A 21,872-nucleotide genomic window follows, 5' to 3' on the forward strand; every position below is an offset into this window, starting at 1 on the left:
GATTGGACGTAGATTAGGTTTTATGGTGATAGTAGAACTTAGATATATGTTAGTAGTTAGCAGAAACCGGCAGCGAATATTGAAGACATCTTGGGCCAGCCCAGTGCCAGGGCACGCTCACTGGGACTAGCTCGGTGGGCAACAGGTTTATACCTGACCGGCACACCTGTAACGCTGCAGGTAGTGTAGAGTTTTAGTTATGGTACCTTCATTAAAATTGTAGTAGGTTCATGTCAGTGATAATTTACCTTGACCATTGTGGTTAGATCACCAGCACCACTTGTAGTTTAATGTAAATTAGCTGCAGCATTTAATCTTAAGAGTATTAAGACCCGCTAATTGCATTAGGTAGTGGGTTATCAGGTACGATAAAAGATTATGTATTAAGCCATCGGACTACTTGGTTAAGGTGGCTGCTCTCAAGCGCCGCCATCAGGGAGACTGATTTCGGCGTTTCCGTCCAACTGTCGTAGCTATCACGACGGACGTTATGCAGCTGCCGCCGGAATATTCTCCACAACCATTGCATTAAGGTAAAATGTCCGTAAAATGTAAGTGAAAGGCGCGTCTGCAATGGAGAAATCAAGAGCCCCAATGGTGACAGGCAAGGCGACGCACCGAAATCCAGCATCCTAATGGTCATAGGTAAGAGGACTTGCCCAAATCAAGCATCTCGATGGGAACAGAAAAGTGTCACATCCACAACGTTTCTTCGAATGATGCATCGTTTTCGAGACACTTACTAGGTACCCCTTGAGTGTGATGTCGAAAGTTCAATCTTTAGTAAGTCTCATTTAAAAGTGTGGTTTTAACAAGTGTGACAGGAGACGTATTAGCTGATGACGACTCACCATCTGCATCAGGAGCACGACAGATGATGAGTGTCAGGGAGCTGCAGAGATCAACCTTCTACGGGGCGTATGTACGAGGGTCACTCCAAAAGAAATGCACACTATTTTTGTAAAAATACAGTTTTCATTCTGCATGTGTGAAAGTTTTACAGTGTGTAGATACATACTTCACACTTGTTTTCAAACTTAGTTCAACCCGTTCCCGTGAGTGGCGCCGTCACAGCATGTCTTCAAGATGGCTGCTACACTTGACGTTCGTCAGAAGCAACGTCCTGTCATAGAATTCCTGTGCTGTGAAAACGAGACATTTGGAAACATCCCCAAGAGGTTGAAAGAGGTGTATGGAGATGCTGCTGTCGATCGCAGTACAGTTAGTCGGTGGGCAAGCGGGTTACATGATGAAAGCGGGCACGGCAATATTGAGGATTGTCCTCGCAGCGGCAGGCCTCGTACTGCACACATTCCAGACAATGTGCAGAGCGTTAACGAATTGGTGACTGCTGACAGACGCGTCACAGTGAACGGATTGTCACGCTGCGTTGAGATATGGGAAGGATGTGTTTGCAGAATACTGAAAGTGTTGGCGTTAAAAAAGGTTTGTGCCAGGTGGGTTCCCAGGATGTTGACAGTGGCTCACAGAGAAACAAGAAATACGGTATGCAGCGAACTTTTGGAACAATACGCGAATGGTGGAGATGAATTTCTTGGAAGAATTGCGACAGGTGATGAAACATGGCTCCATCATTTTTCACCAGAGACGAAGAGGCAATCAATGGAGTGGCATCATGCAAATTCACCCAAGAAAAAAATTCAAAACCACACCTTCTGCTGGAGAACTTATGGCTACGGTGTTTTTAGATTCCGAAGGACTCTTGCTTGTTGACATCATGCCAAGTAGAACCACCATAAATTCTGATGCATATGTGATGACACTGAAGAAACTTCAAGCTCGACTGACTCGTGTTCGACCACATCGGCAAAAGCAGGATGTTTTGCTGTTGCACGACAATGCACGGCCACATGTCTGTCAAAAAACCATGGAAGCGATCACAAAACTCAGATGGGTAACACTGAAACACCCGCCTTACAGTCCTGACTTGGCTCCTTGTGACTATAATGTCTTTGGGAAACTGAAAGACACTCTTCGTGGAACAAGGTTTGAAGATGATGACTCCCTTGTGGACGCTGCCAAACAGTGGCTCCAACAGGTTGGTCCAGAATGTTACCGAGCGGGTATACAGACGCTGGTTACAAGATGGCGTAAGGCAGTTGAGAGGGATGGAAATTATGTGGAGAAATGAAAATATTGTTCCTTATGGGTGTATCTACACACTGTAAAACTTTCAAACATGTAGAATAAAAGATGAATTTAAAAAAAAGTAGTGCGCATTTCTTTAGGAGTGACCCTCGTATTATGTTTCACGAAATGCATATGGCCGACATTCAAGACAAACCATTAACTTGCAACATGAACACCGAATGAAAAATGGCGCGCCACAGTGATCACAACGGTTCGCACCATCAAGATCGAAGGCGGATTCCTTGGGAGTCACAAACTGTGCAGCTAGTTCAACTAGGCATCCACTCATAAACAATACATATAGAATCATATTGGTGTTAACAGGGTGATGAGAGCTAATGGAAGGTAATGGCACGCAACCGCATGAGAAACAGGCTGTCATTATCTCAAGTTAAAACAAACCACTTGCATATAGCTGTGTGTGTGTGTGTGTGTGTGTGTGTGTGTGTGTGTGTGTGTGTGCGCGTGCGCGCTTCCCTCTCTCTCAAGGCTCCCCTGCATTTAGGCAACCCAGGTGTGTGGCGTTTGGCCACGGCATTATGATGATACGGCACCCAGCTTACAGACTATGAACAGGGTACCCCGTAGCACTCTTAGTTTCATTCCAATCGAAACTTAAAATTTCATAGCTACATCATATGGTTTCTGTTCCTTGTATTACGTGGGCGTTGGTATCGTAGAGACTAGATCTGAGACGTTTTTCATGGACTCTCCTGCAGCTAACTTCGTCTTTCTCCACTCTGTCATGACAAATACCAGTCTCTTTAATCTACAGGACGATATTCTTCCCTGTCTGAACGGAAAATGTATCTTATCAGGCCTGAGGACGGATTTCTGTATCCTAAACAAACCCACACGTAAGTAGAATGAAGGCTTTCACGACCGGGTGACATGGCTGTTGATATACTTTCCGGGATGTGAGGTCGTGGTCCAAGAACTTTTCTGCTCCTTACGTCTCGTCCAGAACTGCGCTGGACTTCCTCAGAGGCGCTGCTCCGCTGAGCCCGGTCGGCAAGACTCAGCGGAGCAGCGCCTCTGAGGAAGTCCAGCGCAGTTCTGGACGAAACGTAAGGAGCAGAAAAGTTCTTGGACCACGACCTCACATCCCGGAAAGTATATCAACAGCCACACGTAAGTGCTTCGCTACCCTAGTATGTGCTTCCTGTGAGTAAACACGTTGGCTTATTTTGGAGAAGCCAACAGTTATTCATCCGACAGTAGAGAGCGAGAAACCTGCATTCAAGATCGTATCAGAATCGACTGAGTCTCTGGTTTAAGCCTTCCGCTTGGCTCGGCTCCAAATTAGAGCACCGCGACAGGTTCTGAGAAGAATGCTGCAAGACGCTGGCTCTGCTTCTACGCTGACTGCTAGGCCAGCTGTCATCACGAAAGCCCCTAGGAACCAAGAATGGCCCCTGAACCCAGGCGGAAGGCGTCGTTCGGGTCGACATGAACGTCCAGTGTAGTTAGGTGCAACCAGTGTCCTCAGTGGTCGGCGTCAGATCCTTCACCATTTCTCCAACGAGCCCCCAGGCAAGCAATAGAGTGGTCGCTGTCGTTCTTCCTCGATCCGCCAACTACTTCCCTAAGGTGCTTCATCATCTACCCAAAGTTGAAGCTCTCGATGACAGGGAGTCCCATGCTCTCATCTAGACCTGACCTGACAGGAAAATAGACCCCATTCCCAAACGACGAGGTGTCCCGTGCTTGCTCAGATGTTCTTAAAGCAGTAGGCACTATTTCAAACTTGTTCCTGAGTCAGCCGTGTTGCCAGTACACACTTACGCTTTCCACCCAGAGATTTGACACACCCCCACTCTTGGCCATTAACAGTCAGGAGAACGTCAGCCTGCCTGGATGCGTCACTCAGAAGCCGCAAGTCATCGGCGATCCCAGGTAGCGCCTTCGGCACCAGAAGTATCAGAGCATTCTTCACAATTGCCCCATGCACATCACAGCTCAGAGCAGGGAGTCTGAAATCTGTCGACTGTGGCCAACAAAGCTTCCAGCCGTTTCCAGGCAACAGCCAAATCCCCCTGCATCTGTACAACATAAGGGCAGTCTATATCCTTCGTCAATCAGTGTTCATCCATATCACAAGGAATAATGCAGTAGCTCCAGTAGTCACTGGAAGCAATCTAAGTACTGAAACTTCCTGGCAGATTAAAACTGTGTGCCCGACCGAGACTCGAACTCGGGACCTTTGCCTTTCGCGGTCAAGTGCTCTACCGAAGCACGACTCACGCCCGGTCTCACAGCTTTACTTCTGCTCGAACTCGGGACCTTTGCCTTTCGTGGGCAAGTGCTCTACCATCTGAGCTACCGAAGCACGACTCACGCCCGGTCTCACAGCTTTACTTCTGTTCGAACTCGGGACCTTTGCCTTTCGCGGGCAAGTGCTCTACCATCTGAGCTACCGAAGCACGACTCACGCCCGGTCTCACAGCTTTACTTCTGTTCGAACTCGGGACCTTTGCCTTTCGCGGGCAAGTGCTCTACCATCTGAGCTACCGAAGCACGACTCACGCCCGGTCTCACAGCTTTACTTCTGTAAGTACTGTTGCTGAGATGGTTCTGGTTATTACCATACTACAATTTAAGTTCACGTGAAAATAAACGTCAAAAAATACGCAGACGTCAAAAAATACTTGAGTAGCCCAGTTAAATACCCATTCTTTTCACTTCTTTAAACCTGAAATTTGTGGTAAGTTCTATGGGACCAAATTTCTGAAACCATCGCTCCCTGAGCTTACGCTCTACTTAATCTAGCTTAAACTAACTTAAACTAAGAACAACACACAGACCCCTGCCCGAGGGAGGACTCGAACCTCGAACGGGGGAGCCGGGCGAACCGTGACAAGTCGCCTCAGACCGCAGGGCTACCCCGCGCGGCCTTCACTTCTTGGAGAAGGCATGTGAACCAGAGCTAAACTAAGGACCGTGTGTAAACAGAAACTTATGCTGCTGGTACTGATGCATCTGCAGCTTTTAGTTTGTGGTTAATTTAATTTATTCTACTCAAAACTCACTATGCAGCAATGGCTCAAAATTACTAAATCGAAAATTAGTGTTTAAGCAAACTGACTGTTTACAAGTGTTTTTGTTCACGAGACTTCCTAGCAAATTAAAGTTGTTTGCCGAACCGAGATTTGAACCCAGAGCCCCATCTTCATAAACAGTTCAAATCAAATGGTTGAAATGGCTCTGAGCTCTATGGGACTTAACATCTGAGGTCATCAGTCCCCTAGAACTTAGAACTACTTAAACCTAACTAATCTAAGGACATCACACACATCCATGCCCGAGGCAGAATTCGAACCTGTGACTTTAGTGGTCGCGCGGTTCCAGACTGGAGCGCCTAGAACCGCTCGGCCTCTACGGCAGGCAGCGGCCGGCTTATAAACAGTTGTCTTACCCACAAAGCTATCCAGTCATAACTCACAATCCGTCTTCACGGCTTCTGTGAAGCTTGCAAAGTTTGAGACGGGTTTCAAGTAGTTCAGTCGAATATTTTGCACGCTGCTGTCGATTCACTGGTGGGCTTTTAAACAGTCCTTTTCTAAGCTTGAAAATGGTGACTGATCTCAACGTGATCATTAGCGGTTTCAACGTTTGTTCCTCCAAAGGTCGCTAGTAACAGACTTAAGAGCCCTTTCTGAGTTATGAGTGTACTTGTTAACGATGACGGGCTGCTTAATATGTAATTTCACATCATGTTACACGTTTCCACAGAGCTACCTCAAGTGATAATATTTTTCCTGACATTCGGGCAGTAAGACACATCGCCATACAAATGCCGTAATTACACACGGGTCAGGTCAGTCTCTAAGAATTGTGAAGATTGTTTCTTAGGTATGTAATCTAGATTTGTGCAGAGGTCAGGTAAGTAACCCATTCTCCAGGTTTCATTCGGTAAAACACGTTTTTGTTGTAGCTGAACCATTAGTATCAGTTACTGGTATTTCATTCGTAGTTTCAGAACGAGGATCATTCCAAAACTAAAGCATTTTTGTCACTTTGAATGTCCAAGGCCGATTGAGTTGTAATGTTTTAGTACTGATCTTCCTGCTAGTGTCTGTAAATTTTATTGAGTCGGGATAGATAGTAGCAGCAAAGGAACGTCAAAAATGGCGTCTGCCACACAGGTGCGGATAAAACAGAACTGAGTTAACTGACTGTTCTTTGGTAGCATATTTTACACTTTATGAATGAAACACACGTAACACCTGTGTAACATTCTACACAATTTGTTACCGTACAACAAGCGTTCAGCTGTTAACCCATTATCAGGTGCAAAGATAAATATGTGTGGTTACAAATTTTGTGAGAGCAAAGATTTTAAACTAAGAGCATGCAACGAGTCTCTCAGTTGACTGTCAAATACGACAGTTGTTAATGTTTAATATAAAACTGAAGTGAAAACAACTAACGTTATAACATAGAATTATTTAGTGTAGATAAAATATATGAGGCCTTGAGTTAATGGACTACAAAATTACAGCAATAGTTCAGAGAAATAAATTAAACAGAGCAAGACAGAGCAAATTTTGGAGACATGGTTGATACATCATGCTTATCCATTACGGATATTTTATAATCGTGACTGTATGTTGAATGTAAATAAATTATACAGAACTGCAACCAGTCACTTTTTTGGAATAGTTATGTTTTATTCAATGAACCGGTTTTCGAACCTCTTCAGGTTCATCTTCAGATGGTTTCAGGAAGTTACATCATTACTGCTAGCATAATGCTGGGTGCTGCCTCTGTGACAAAAAAATGGGTCACTCTTTAATGTATCGTCGTGACTATAGCTTATCTGTCGATATGGATGTAAATTTAGTTTTTACTTACTGCGAAAGTATAGATGGACACTAATCGAAAAAAAGCCGCCTATACTGCCGCAGTAAGTAAAAACTAAATTTACATCCACATCGACAGATAAGCTATAGTCATGGCGATACATTAAAGTGTGACCCATCTATTTGTCGTAGAGCCAGCACCCAGAATTATGCTAGCAGTAATGATGTAACTTCCTCAAACCATCTGAAGATGAACCTGAAAAGGTTCGAAAACCTGTTCATTGAATAAAACATAATTATTCAAAAAAAGTGACTGGTTGCAGTTCGGTATAACTTATTTACATGGTTGAAAGATATTACTGAATAAAATAGTATTGTTCTAAACGAGTATAATATTATAGGTGAGATACGTCGTGAGAATAAATAGGCAAGTGGAAAACAACGCCCGCATCTCGTGGTCGTGCGGTAGCGTTCTCGCTTCCCACGCCAGGGTTCCCGGGTTCGATTCCCGGCGGGGTCAGGGATTTTCTCTGCCTCGTGATGGCTGGGTGTTGTGTGCTGTCCTTAGGTTAGTTAGGTTTAAGTAGTTCTAAGTTCTAGGGGACTGATGACCATAGATGTTAAGTCCCATAGTGCTCAGAGCCATTTTTGTGGAAAACAAAGGTAATTATAAAAAGTAAAACTGTAGCGCAAGTGAAACCACAATCCTGAAACAAAGTAAAACCTGGACGTACTTGTATAATAGTCTGAATGGAATTATTTGTAGGATATGCAGTTACCAGCGATGAAGAAGGGAACTGTATGTGACTGTTCAGTTACAAGTACCACAACCATAAGCTTACTTTATTTCAAGATAGAGCAGAGCGAGCAGTGAAGAAATAGTAAAATGTCTTAATCAGTTTGAATAAATGCGGAAATATTATAGGTACAATGGTTTGCACTGTTCTGCTGAAGGATGCAAGAATTGTTTTTTTATGCTACCTTATACTAGTCAAATATTTAACGGCAGTGAAAACCTCTTGAAAATACAGGTACAGTGTTATAATGGTGGTAATGCTGGCCGAGAAATTTTTCGCAAAATTATCCGAACAATGCGCCAAAAGAGATTGGTTGGTTTGTTGATTTGGAGGAGGCGACCAAACAGCGAGGTCATCGGTCCCATTGGTGTAGGGAAGGATCGGGAAGAAGTCGACCGTTACCTATCAAAGGAACCATACCGGAATTTACCCGAACCGATTTAGGGAAATCACGGAAAACTTAAAGTAAGATGGCCGGACGCGGGTTTGCACCATCGTCCTCCCGAATGCGAGTCCACAACGCCACCTCGCTCGGTGCCGAAAGAGAAAGGGCAGGCGTTTGGAATACACTGTTGCGATGTAAATACTGCGAAATGTTGCTCTTTTGCCAAGCTTACACTTCAAAGGGTTTAACACGTAAAAAAAAAGACCCAGTCCTCTAACATATGGACGGTTCAGCAAATGAAAAGGGCTGCATGTTTGAGGTGGCTCACCCTGTTTAGCCTTCTCGATAAAAATAAACAACAGCGGCGTCTTCATAAAATGTATTTGACTGACTCAAAAGGAAAAGAAAGACTATAATTGAAAAAAAAAAAGTTCAAATGTGTGTGAAATCTTACGGGACTTAACTGCTAAGGTCATCAGTCCCTAAGCTTACACACTACTTAACTTAAATTACCATAAGGACTCGAACCTCCGCCGGGACCAGCCGCACAGTCCATGGCTGCAGCGCCCTAGACTGCTCGGCTAATCCCACGCGGCGACTGTAATTACAGTAAATTAAGTATAATGTATATTTATAGAACTCTATATATTTCACTCCATTTCATGAGATAAATAATAAGTTCAATGTACTATTCACCTGTCATACTCCTGAAGCGAGACCTTTTTACTGGTTCTGAGCTAGAACTACATTTATTTTTCGTACACTGCTGGGGCTTGCCATTAATACCGCACGTGCACCTGTTGCATTCAACCATGAGCGTTGTACCGGGCACACATGGCTTGATTCCTGCAACAGTGGAGAAAGTATTACATGTTGTAATTAGATAAGCCTTACGAGTTTAATCAACACAGTTAGCAATAGGCAGTAGCACACAGTCTAGTCACATTACTGTGCCAATGGCCTATGTTCGACGTCAACGTGCAATATCTCCTCACAGACTATAAGTGGCAGCACTAGCATGAAGGGTATATAAATCACGAAGCGGGATGCGGAAAACAGTGCAGTCATTGTCGATATGTGAAAACGGAGCTATTTATCTGACGCCCAAAATGTCATGATCGTTGGTTTTCTGGCCATAGGGCGGCAGAATTTCCGAAACGGCTAAGACTCTGAACTATTCCTGTGCCTCAATGGTTAAAGTACACCAAACATGGCGAAATGGGGGACGAGGAAACTGGTGCACAGAGTTCCATAGATGACAAGGGTGGACGATTGCTGCTGAAATGGCTACTGGTGAACATGTAACACCATAGCACTACTGCTCTACTGATTTATTTTGCCTTTTGTTTTATTTAATGTTTTATTGTTGAGTTTCTGTAAATGTTGTTGGATTGAATCCATACCATGAGAGGGTTTATTCTTTTTTCTGTCAAAAACTTTGATGTCTGTTAGAATGTGGGAAGTGTGACCTATGTAATACGTACGATATGAGCAAATGATATGTTTGTCTTTCTCACTTAATGTCTTTGGTTATCTTTGAGATTGAATAATTTTGTTTAAATAATTTTTTGTAGAAATGTCAATATGTGCAAATGTTCTGTTTTATTTAATACGTTTGGTTGGTGTTATGTAAACTGCTGATCCTCACTTAGGGTTCTAAGTTCTTTAGTATGTAAAATGTGTTGTGGTTCCCCTCGGGAACGAAACTGTGTAGCGCCCGCGCAAATTTTGGTTGGCCTAGGTAGAAAAGGAGGAACAAAGAGTCAGTCGGGGACGAGCTACCAAACTGTGAACTGCCCATGTCAAAGTTTTATATTGTGCTGGTTCCAAGAGAGGCTTTTTCTGACGCTTTACAATGCCTCGGATGGATGGATAAATAGCTGGAACTATTCTGAAATTGGTGTCTATCATCGCCACGAAGAAATGACAGAGTCCAGCAATTCTACCTGCAAATCCACCTACCAACATGCATTCGCTACCACGTTGCGCAGTCACTAGAAAGGAACCAAGAAGTAAAATGAAGGATTAGCTCATTGGATGTTTTAGTGTGCGGAAATATAAGGTAACTTATACTCGAACTCTTATACCTACATTTTTATCCCTCTGTCACATTTCCACTTAGGGTCCTTCCCATGCTAAAGTGATTACCGAGTGTCCTTATTGAAAGAACATTAAAGCCTAGTGTTTTAACTAATTAATGCCTCTTGAACATAGTAAAAAGAAAGTTAAAGTTAATGTGGCAAGAGAGTGAGCTAAAGTACATGATGCTTGATGAAAATAATTTTTCTATTAAAACTGCTTATTAATAAGTTGTTGCCAACTTCAAAATTAAAAGGTATTAAAACTGAGGCTTGTAAAGTTTTGCTTAGTAAATGATCACATTGCTGCTTGTTGTAAATCGCAAAAGGTGAGTCAATTTCTTACAGATATGTCAAATTGTGTTCTACTGCAGTAAGAGTTGAGAACTAATACTGTTGAAGGTTACATGTTCATACTTGTTAAGGGCTTATTTCTTTAGTGTATTAAAAGTGTGTTTAGTATGCTCTGCTACAGTGGTCAAGATTAAGGGCCCCCCTCCACTGAAAGTAGTTCAAATGCACAAAGTTAATTATAGCAAATTTCAATTACTCTTGCTATTCATGCGAAATTCTGTACAATATTGGGTTCCTATTGTGTATTAAAAGTGCATATTAATGTTGCAACAGGATCCATAGTTTGTTTATTGTGCTCATGCTACATAACGATTAATAGAAAGACAACTATCTATGAAAACAGTAACTTCTTTATTCAAAAGACAGTGAGAAGTAATCTGTTAGTGAATTCTATTTAATTTTCATTCTAAATAAAAAGGTGTTTAGTAGTGAGAGACTTAATCTATGCACAGTAGCTACTTTTGCTGTACAACATATCTATATTTCATGTCAGATAGGAATATGTTTGAAAAGTAATATTGAACCTATGTCCAATTTTTGGTTCTAAAGTGCACTGTAATAGTAATATTATTGAAACCACTCAGTTTGACTAAGCCCTGAAGATAGTAGTGTGTATCGTTTCTGTTATATTTATGCAAATAGTTTGTTCTGGTCTTGCTGTCAACTCCAAACTTAACGTTAACATATGCAGGTGCCAGAGTTCATTGCACTCGCGTGTGGCAAAATATAGGTTGTGTTTGTCCGTTAAAGTTACTCATAACTTTAAATGCGAACATTTTTAGGTTAGGCTTTAGCGTGACTGTTACTGACATTAAAAGAAACAACAAGTTTACTGTTACCAGTCCTTTACAACAGACAACAAGATTGGACAGAATTTACCCCACTTCATCACGCAGGTGTGTACAAAATTGAATGTTTGGACTGTGACTGTTTCTACATAGGCCAGACAATAGATCATTTGAGATTAGGTTCAAGGAACACATGGCAGCACTAAAAAACAAAAAATACCACACATCAGCAATAGCTACCCACCTGCATGAAACAAAACACCATGTTAACAACACAAGTATTAGCATCCTACACATCCAGCCAAAAGGCAGACAACTAGACCTCCTTGAAACACTCCAAATATACAAACACCAAATGAAACAACCAGAATCCATCTTAAATGACAAAAATGATAATATTTACAATAGTATCATCTCTGTTTTCAGCAACTGCCTGCACTCTTAAAAATGCGCACACACACACACACACACACACACACACACACACACACACACACACACACACACCCTAATATTTACCATAAATATTGACAGCCGCAAAGAGTACAAGAGATTGACCTCATTCACAGATAATTCATCACACCAACAGCTTGTACCCCTTGTCAGCTTAAAACTGTATGTACATCAACTACTGGCACAAATGTATATCTATCTGCATATTTTATAGCAGTAACGAATGTATTACCCCAACCTTTAGGCAGCTAACATACGCAACATGTAATCTTAAGACTCCTTGCCATGTAAATGTTTGCTCTCATATAATCAATCTTTCCTCTCTCTCTCTCTCTCTCTCTCTCTCTCTCTCTCTCTCACACACACACACAACCACACACACACTTTCTCTCTCTCTTCCTCTCCTTCTGCCTCCAGCCTCTCACATCTGTTTATTAATTCCAATCAAAGAGTGTCATCTATGTATGATTTTACTGCTGTAGCCAATATGATCATTGTAATTCAAGTCTTAACATTTCACCTAACTGTTATTAACAAGTATGAAGTTTAAGTCATTTTAACATTTCACCTGATTGTATAAACGAGTACGAATGTTTAGCTGTTTTAACTTGTCAAAACTGGATTTATATACCACCTGAAGTACACACACATATATTCGACACCTCAAAACAAACACCTCCAAATGCTTTAAACAATTATTCTATAATAATGTATATTCTTTGTAATTTGCGATTATGTCTTCTCTTCTGCTATACGAACCTTGCACCCAGCTGATTCCAGACGCCGTATTTGTTTACGAACGTGGCAGTATACATGTGATGTGTTACGACAGCAGAAGGAACCTGTGACCACTGGAGGTACTCTAGTTTACTTATTTAATGTTTACCATTAGATATCAGTTTAATTTTTTGTCAGAAGTAATCCTAAACCATATTCTGAAATAGTGTCTTGTTTCTCCACTAGGCAGTACCACAATTTCCTCCAAAAATCGTAACACAACACACACACAAATGTAATACTAACTAAATGTAACTAATGTAAATCCACCCGATGATTGAGGTTTAAACCTTCAAAACGTGTCGTGGAAATAAATAAAACGGTAAGTGGTAATAGTAAACTTGTTGTTTCATTTACTCGTAACTACTTTCTTAAACAAGAATGTTAATCATTCTCATGCCTAATTAGGGTGGCGACCTTTTTTTTTATTCTTTGAACAGTTTGGATAAGTAAATTATTGTTTGTTACTGTTTGAATATTTAAGTAATTCTGACTTTCACTGCCGATAAGCCACCTCTGTTAGGTACAACACGGTCGAGATAACAAAATTCCTCTCAGAGGGTAACACTGCTCTGTTGCGTTATACCATAATTACTTTAACAAGATAGTTTTATTTCAAGACCTGCCACCAACTTTGACGTTACTATATAGTAGTAGCGGAAAGTAGTGTTATAAACAGATATGCAGCTGTTGAGCAACTGACCGCCCAGACGAAACAAGGGACTCACAACAGTGTCTCCTAATAGATCGTTAAGCTATCGTTCTTGCGTATGGGTGCCCACAGCTGGTACCTTGTTCATGCACTCATTCTCTGTGGTGTGCGTACTGTAAGACCTTCGGAACACACACTATCAGATTATTTGACTTGTCGCTCTAACGAAGTAGGCCAGTGTTAGCAATATGTCTCGTGGTCTTATCGTGGCGTGTTTATCTTCTGCCGTTAGGTCAGACGATAGAACTGCCACTTGCACGCTTAGAGTAGCAGATTGACGGTGACCAACTTTAAACAGAACGTGATTAATTTTAACACACATTTATTAAAATAATAAAAATCGTAGATATTACGTAACTTGATTCTGGATGCTGTTTTCAACTGACAATCTGAAGTTCCTTTGGTCTTGATACTTGACAAAGTGTCTATACATTTCTCTTCATGGCTATGTACAGGAATATGATAATCTTATTAGGCGCAGACTGAAACTTGACTGCAGACTGGTACAAACAAATGCAGACTAGTGCAGACTGACGAATCGGAGGTCTGTACACTCGTTATAATACCTCGCGCGTTCAGGTACCACTGCGCGAGTGTGATCCGCGAGGAGAAAAGGTTCTACGTTAGCAGCAGTCTCATTGGCTGCGTTACATACTAATACTCCGATCGGCGGAAGCAGACTTTGGTCCGTCTCTAAGACATCGCCATCGCGTAGTGCGGAGACGGACGAGCGCTGCGCCTGCGCTGTTGTGCCTAGTGGGGCGCGCACTAGTGGGAAAGTTGTGTACGCGCTGACTACGCGGAACTATGTACACAACATTCTCACTGCTGTTCATCAGCGACGGCGGCTGGGATTTGCGTGCCAATACTGGAACAGGACGTCCACTGAATGGCGACAGGTGGCCTTTTCAGATTAAACGCGTTTTACTCTCCGTCGAACCAACGGCCGTACAATAGAGCAGGGCAGCATCGTGCCTGGTCCCGCGTTCGCCGCGCAGTGCCCGGGACACAGTGTGCTGCGGGAGCGGCACACGTGCTCCCGCTTGGTGGTCTCTCATAACAACGACAGCGACGGTGAAGGTGTTAGAAACATTGATAATTGTATGGAAGCTGCCGGGTGATCAAAAAGTCAGAATAAATTTGAAAACTTGATAAACCACGGAATAATGTAGATAGAGATGTAAAAATTTACACACATGCTTGGAATGACATGGGGTTTTATTAGAACCAAAAAAAAAGAAAACAAAGTTCACAAAATGTCTGACAGATGGCGCTGGACAGCAAGAGGTCAGTGACTGCTCATGACAATCGTGTATAAAAGGAGCTCTAATGAGAGAGGGAATCAGATGCGCCAGCAGTCGCAGCATGTTGACGTTACCTGAAAAGGTGCTTTTAGTGACACTGTATTATCAGAATGGGGAATGTGCTGGTTCAGTGTTACGATCCTGTCGCCATAGGAAGGGGATTCGAACGGGTAAAGGTCCGTTGACAAACGCAGCTGTGGCGAGAATGATTTCTAAGTTAGAAGCCACGGGTTGTTTAGACCAGGGGCCTCCAAACTTTTTAGTCCGCGGGCCACATTGACTCCTCCACGAAGTCATAAGGGTCAAGATGTACCTAGTGGGATTAAAGCACCCTACCACTCCACGATCACCGTAATGTAAGGCTAAAGGAAAGATTAAATCGAAGAAATCTAAGGTTGTGGGAATAGCTAGCACTGAAATGAATTACGATTTTCATTTAATTACATAATTTTGATTGATGGACGTACCTGACCGAAATTCTGGCGTATTTTACTCTGGCGAATTTCACCGACAAAAAAGTATATCACCGCATATTCTTCACGAAAGCGTCCTGCAAAGTTAACGAAATCTCAAAATCATTGTTAGCAACACTGTTACTGCAAGACGTAACAGAGGTAGAGTATGTCAACGCATTCTTATTTCAAGCGGCGCATCAATAAGTTTAGTTATGTAGTCTTATAACGAGCAGTAGAGCCAATGTCACGGTGTATTGGTCGCGATAGCCCTCGAAACTCAATTGTTGGCAGTGTAGGTACTACCTCAAATACACTCCTGGAAATGGAAAAAAGAACACATTGACACCGGTGTGTCAGACCCACCATACTTGCTCCGGACACTGCGAGAGGGCTGTACAAGCAATGATCACACGCACGGCACAGCGGACACACCAGGAACCGCGGTGTTGGCCGTCGAATGGCGCTAGCCGCGCAGCATTTGTGCACCGCCGCCGTCAGTGTCAGCCAGTTTGCCGTGGCATACGGAGCTCCATCGCAGTCTTTAACACTGGTAGCATGCCGCGACAGCGTGGACGTGAACCGTATGTGCAGTTGACGGACTTTGAGCGAGGGCGTATAGTGGGCATGCGGGAGGCCGGGTGGACGTACCGCCGAATTGCTCAACACGTGGGGCGTGAGGTCTCCACAGTACATCGATGTTGTCGCCAGTGGTCGGCGGAAGGTGCACGTGCGCGTCGACCTGGGACCGGACCGCAGCGACGCACGGATGCACGCCAAGACCGTAGGATCCTACGCAGTGCCGTAGGGGACCGCACCGCCACTTGCCAGCAAATTAGGGACACTGTTGCTCCTGGGGTATCGGCGAGGACCATTCGCAACCGTCTCCATGAAGCTGGGCTACGGTCCCGCACACCGTTAGGCCGTCTTCCGCTCACGCCCCAACATCGTGCAGCCCGCCTCCAGTGGTGTCGCGACAGGCGTGAATGGAGGGACGAATGGAGACGTGTCGTCTTCAGCGATGAGAGTCGCTTCTGCCTTGGTGCCAATGATGGTCGTATGCGTGTTTGGCGCCGTGCAGGTGAGCGCCACAATCAGGACTGCATACGACCGAGGCACACAGGGCCAACACCCGGCATCATGGTGTGGGGAGCGATCTCCTACACTGGCCGTACACCACTGGTGATCGTCGAGGGGACACTGAATAGTGCACGGTACATCCCAACCGTCATCGAACCCATCGTTCTACCATTCCTAGACCGGCAAGGGAACTTGCTGTTCCAACAGGACAATGCACGTCCGCATGTATCCCGTGCCACCCAACGTGCTCTAGAAGGTGTAAGTCAACTACCCTGGCTAGCAAGATCTCCGGATCTGTCCCCCATTGAGCATGTTTGGGACTGGATGAAGCGTCGTCTCACGCGGTCTGCACGTCCAGCACGAACGCTGGTCCAACTGAGGCGCCAGGTGGAAATGGCATGGCAAGCCGTTCCACAGGACTACATCCAGCATCTCTACGATCGTCTCCATTGGAGAATAGCAGCCTGCATTGCTGCGAAAGGTGGATATACACTGTACTAGTGCCGACATTGTGCATGCTCTGTTGCCTGTGTCTATGTGCCTGTGGTTCTGTCAGTGTGATAATGTGATGTATCTGACCCCAGGAATGTGTCAATAAAGTTTCCCCTTCCTGGGACAATGAATTCACGGTGTTCTTATTTCAATTTCGAGGAGTGTATTTGGCGGGCCGGATACGGGGGATGTCCGGCCAGCTAACGCGGGCCGGTTTGCCAGCTCTTGCGGGCCGGTTTCGGCCCGCGGGCCGTAGTTTGGAGACCCCTGTTTTACACGATAGACCCCGTAGTGGCCGACCGAGCACAAGGCGTAATGCAGCTGAGACAGTTCAGGAAGAAATGGAGACTGTAGCGGGTTCGTCTATGCACGGGGACGTCAGCGCTCGTGCAGTCGCACGTCGCACCGGCATTCCATACACTACTGTTTGGTTGGCACTGAGGCGTACCCTCCGATGCTATCCGTACAAAATCCATCGGCGTCATGAACTGTTACCTGGCGATTTAGTGAAGCGGGGGGCATTTGCGGTGTGGGCGTTTCAAAATATGGCGGAAGATGACGATTGGTTGAGTAACGTGTTGTGGACCGACGAAGCTCATTTCACGCTGCGAGGGTCTATCAACGCCCACAATTGCAGAATTTGGGCTACCAAAAATCCTACAACCGTCGTGGAAACTCCATTGCACGACGAGAAAGTCACGGTATGGGTTGGATTTACCAAATCTACTGTTATCGGGCCTTTTTTCTTCGAGGAAATGCGTGATTCTGGTTTTGTAGCTGCTACCGTGACGGGTGAGAGGTACGCTGATATGTTACAGAATCGCATCATCCCCAGCCTGGCTGATAAACACCTGCTGGAACATACGATGTTTATGGAGGATGGCACCCCACCCCATATTGCTAGACGCGTGATAGATCTCTTGCGCGCGTCGTTTGGTGATGATCGTGTACTCAGCCGCCACTTTCGTCATGCTTGGCCTCCCAGGTCCCCAGACCTCAGTCCGTGCGATTATTGGCTTTGGGGTTACCTGAAGTCGCAAGTGTATAGTGATCGATCGACATCTCTAGGGATGCTGAAAGACAACATCCGACGCCAATGCCTCACCATACCTCCGGACATGCTTTACAGTGCTGTTCACAACGTTATTCCTCGACTACAGCTATTGTTGAGGAACGATGGCGGACATATTGAGCATTTGCTGTAAAGAACATCATCTTTGCTTTGTCTTACTTTGTTATGCTAATTATTGCTATTCTGATCAGATGAAACGCCATCAGTAGGACATTTTTTGAAATTTTGTGGTTTTTTTTTTTTTTTTTTTTTTTTTTTTTTTTGCTCTAATAAACCATGTCATTCCAAGCATGTCTGTCAATTTGTACCTCTCGATATACATTATTCCATGATTTATTCAGTTTTCAGATTTATACTGACTTTTTGATCACCCGGTACATCTCAAAGGGTCTGCAGAATTGGACATGTCCTCATTTACCAAGCACCGATATAATAAAGAACAACCAAAGAAAATGAAAAAAAAAAATTGATGTTTCCAAGCTTACACAACATTCCACTGTACAGGGTGAACAAGGACAACGGAAAGAGCGATTGGTCTTAAAAGATTCAAGAATAAAAACTTGTCAGTGACCAACTCTGCCATTTCTTCAAGACTATGTACAAAGTAACTAAAGATATGCACAATTTCATTTGTGGAAAAATATTTGAAGTGATATCGAAAACTGATGCATCTCTCCTAGGAAGTTATAGTCCTCCATCTCAAGAACTCGAACGACTTCGGAATTGCGTCACAACAGGTACTTCACGACCACAAGTGTATCTTAATAGTCGAAAGCTAGTAGTACATCTTTGATACTTCTTCAGAACTCAGTGGACGTGCGTTCAATTACAGCTGCTGGATCTTACGCTCAACTCACGAATAGTAACAATAATTTCCCCATTTAATTTTTCAAAGTAACCTATGTCACTCTTGCTTATGTCCTTACTTCGAGAGAAATTAAGTAAAACTTAGTAATTAAAAATTAGTAAAATAGTAATTAAGTAATAATAGTAGTATTAATAGTAATACATAGTAATTAAGTAATAAAAATTCGTAAAATCGTATTTAAACTATAGTAATTAAAAATTAGGTGAAAATTACCTCAAGAAAACAACGAAGTTTTCTTAACTCGCATTTCTGGGCATTACACCGTTCAGAAAATACAGATTTCCGCAAAAGCTCGTAAACCTCGTGAAGTTGACTCAAGTCTGAACGCAATTAGTTCGTGAACTGATTATCAGAAAACTCTTGTCGTCTAAGCGTATTCGCCTTTAGTATTTCTCTTGCTCAAATATCCGCTTTTCCACTGTGATTTCTTCCGTTTTTAAGTGTTATACAGTGACAATAGTCATGCGACAACGATATGCAGATGTGTAGATGGCGGCAGTATCACGTATACCACGTATAAAAGGGTAGTGCATTTCCGTAGATGTCATTCGTACTCAGGTGAGGGATGTGGTAATGTTTCCCACCTCATTATGACACCACGATGGGAATTAATAGACTTTGAACACGGAATGGTAGTTGGAGCTAGAATCATGGGACATTCCATTTCGGAAATCGTTAGGGAATCTAATATTCCGAGATCCACAGTGTGAAGAGTACCAAGTTTGTCATTACCCCTCATCACGGCCAATGAATGGCCGGCGGGCTTTACTTAACGATCGAGAGCAGCGGCGTGTTCGTAGACTTGTCAGTGCTAACAGACAAGCTACACTGCGTAAAGTAACAGCAGAAATCAATGCGGGACGTACGAAGAGCGTATCTGTGGCGAAATGTGGCGCTAGTGGGCTCTGACAGCAGATAACTGACGCAAGCGTCTTGGTCTAAGAGCACGACATCGCCTGCAGCGCCGCTGTTGGGCTCGCGACCGTGTCGGTTGGGTGCTAAACGACTGGAAAACTGTAGCCTGGTCGGATGAGCCCCGATTTCAGCTGGTATAGGTTGATGGTAGAGTTCTAGTGTGGCGCAGACCCTACGAAGCCATAGACCCAAGTTGTCAACGAGACACTCTGCAAGCTGGTGGTGGCTCCACAACGGCAGGGCCCTTTTTACATGAAACGGACAGGGTCCTGTGGATGTTCGCCTACTTGGAGACAATTGGCAGCGATTCATAGACTTCATTTTCCCAAACGTCGATGGAATTTTTATGGATGGCAACGTGTCATGTCACTGGGCAACAAATGTTCGCGACTGGCTTTAAGAACATTGTGGGCACTTCGAACGAATGATTTAACCACCCAGATAGTCTGACATGAATCACATCGAAGATTTATGGGACATAACCGACAGGTCAGTTCGTGCACAAAATCCTGCACCGGCAACACTTTCGCAATTACGGACAGATATAGAGGCAGCATGGCTCAATATTTCTTCCAAATACTTGTTGAGTCCTTGTCATATAGCTGCACTAGATCGGGCAAAAGGAGATCCGACACGATATTAGTTACTATCTCATGACTTTTGTTGTTGTTGTTGTTGTTGTTGTGGTCTTCAGTCCTGAGACTGGTTTGATGCAGCTCTCCATGCTACTCTATCATGTGCAAGCTTCGTCATCTCCCAGTACCTACTGCAACCCACAACCTTCTGAATCTGTTTAGTGTATTCATCTCTCGGTCTCCCTCTACGAATTTTACCCTCCACGCTGCCCTCCAATACCAAATTTGTGATCCCTTGATGCCTCAGAACATGTCCTACCAACCGATCCCTTCTTCTGGTCAAGTTGTGCCACAAACTTCTCTTCTCCCCAATCCTATTCAATACCTCCTCATTAGTTACGTGATCTACCCACCTTATCTTCAGCATTCTTCTGTAGCACCACATTTCGAAAGCTTCTATTCTCTTCTTGTCCAAACTAGTTATCGTCCATGTTTCACTTCCATCAATGGCTACACTCCATACAAATACTTTCAGAAACGACTTCCTGACAGTTAAATCTATACTCGATGTTAACAAATTTCTCTTCTTGAGAAACGCTTTCCTTGCCATGGCCAGTCTACATTTTATATCCTCTCTACTTCGACCATCATCAGTTATTTTGCTCCCCAAATAGCAAAACTCCTCTACTACTTTAAGTGTCTCATTTCCTAATCTAATTCCCTCAGCAATACCCGACTTAATTCGACTACATTCCATTATCCTCGTTTTGCTTTTGTTGATGTTCATCTTATACCCTCCTTTCAAGACTTTTGTTACCTCAGTGTATAATAACATTAGTATGTCCTTTTCGACATCAGAATCTGACTCTGAACTAAGATTCATGGGTTCAGGATACCCTCACAAGGAAGAACTGCGTGACAATGGCTAAACTGTGTACCAATATGCGCACACACTTCGTCGTGGAGTATTTCTTTCGTTGCACTGCCCTACTGTGCCCTTTGTCGGCTGCGTCCAAATGTGCGCCTGGTCTCTCTCCTGTGCTTTGACATGTGTGCTGATAACTGGCTACTCGCGGACATTTCAAGCCGTCGTCCAAACTACCGGTTATGTGAATCAGAGTTGATCGTGCAGTGTACCCAATAGCACCCTACACCAAAACGCCAGGTGCTCTACCCATATGGTGATCACGATTGCAATTTGCAACGTTTGTTCTTCTAGGAGGCCCCAGACACCGATGTATGCGAGATGATGCTGTACACAGAAAAGAGACTTGTCCGAAAAGACAACGTGGTTTCACTCCACTATCTGTTGTCGCTGTGTCATTGAGCATTTCACGGCCAACACACCTTTCTCTGATGTTTTGGATTCTCAACTACCTTGGATGTCTGTTGCTCCTACAACTACTACAACCTGCTCTCCACATGACTCTCACAGATAGCTAAACCTAAACGCAACGTCAAAATTGAAATTTTCTGAATGCGTTCCTCGTCTTGATGGCCTTAGAACCAACTGCCAGTTTCTATTTCTCCACCCTCTCTCTCCGTGGCCTCTTCAATTCAGGTCTAGCACCTCTTGCACACTGCACATCTTTCCGCTGTCTGCTTTGCTGTAAGTTTATTTTTACAACATGTCCTGGAGTTCCAGAAAAGAACCTTGCTAGATGAGAATAGTGTAACTGAGACATCATATACAGGGTGTAATGGGTGTATGTGTACTGAAAACATTACATAAATATTTACTTCATTTGCAGACTAATAATTAAAGCTATTAGGAACAATATCTCTTTATGCTGGTTAGTACCTACAAGTACATGTGG

The 21,872-nt window shown here is 43.7% G+C and overlaps 1 protein-coding gene across 1 annotated transcript in view; it reads right to left on the reverse strand.

Moving 5' to 3' along the window:
- The window catches only part of LOC126203546 (laminin subunit alpha-5-like), a 233,683-nt gene that overhangs the window by 162,056 nt on the left and 49,755 nt on the right, over positions 1-21,872 (reverse strand). The window contains exon 3 of the mRNA XM_049937869.1: positions 8,832-8,981. Within this exon, the coding sequence (XP_049793826.1) occupies positions 8,832-8,981 (150 nt within the window). The remainder of the gene's footprint in view (positions 1-8,831; positions 8,982-21,872) is intronic.

This window comes from Schistocerca nitens, chromosome 9 (assembly GCF_023898315.1).
Source record: "Schistocerca nitens isolate TAMUIC-IGC-003100 chromosome 9, iqSchNite1.1, whole genome shotgun sequence".
Taxonomy (NCBI): Eukaryota; Metazoa; Arthropoda; class Insecta; order Orthoptera; family Acrididae; genus Schistocerca; species Schistocerca nitens.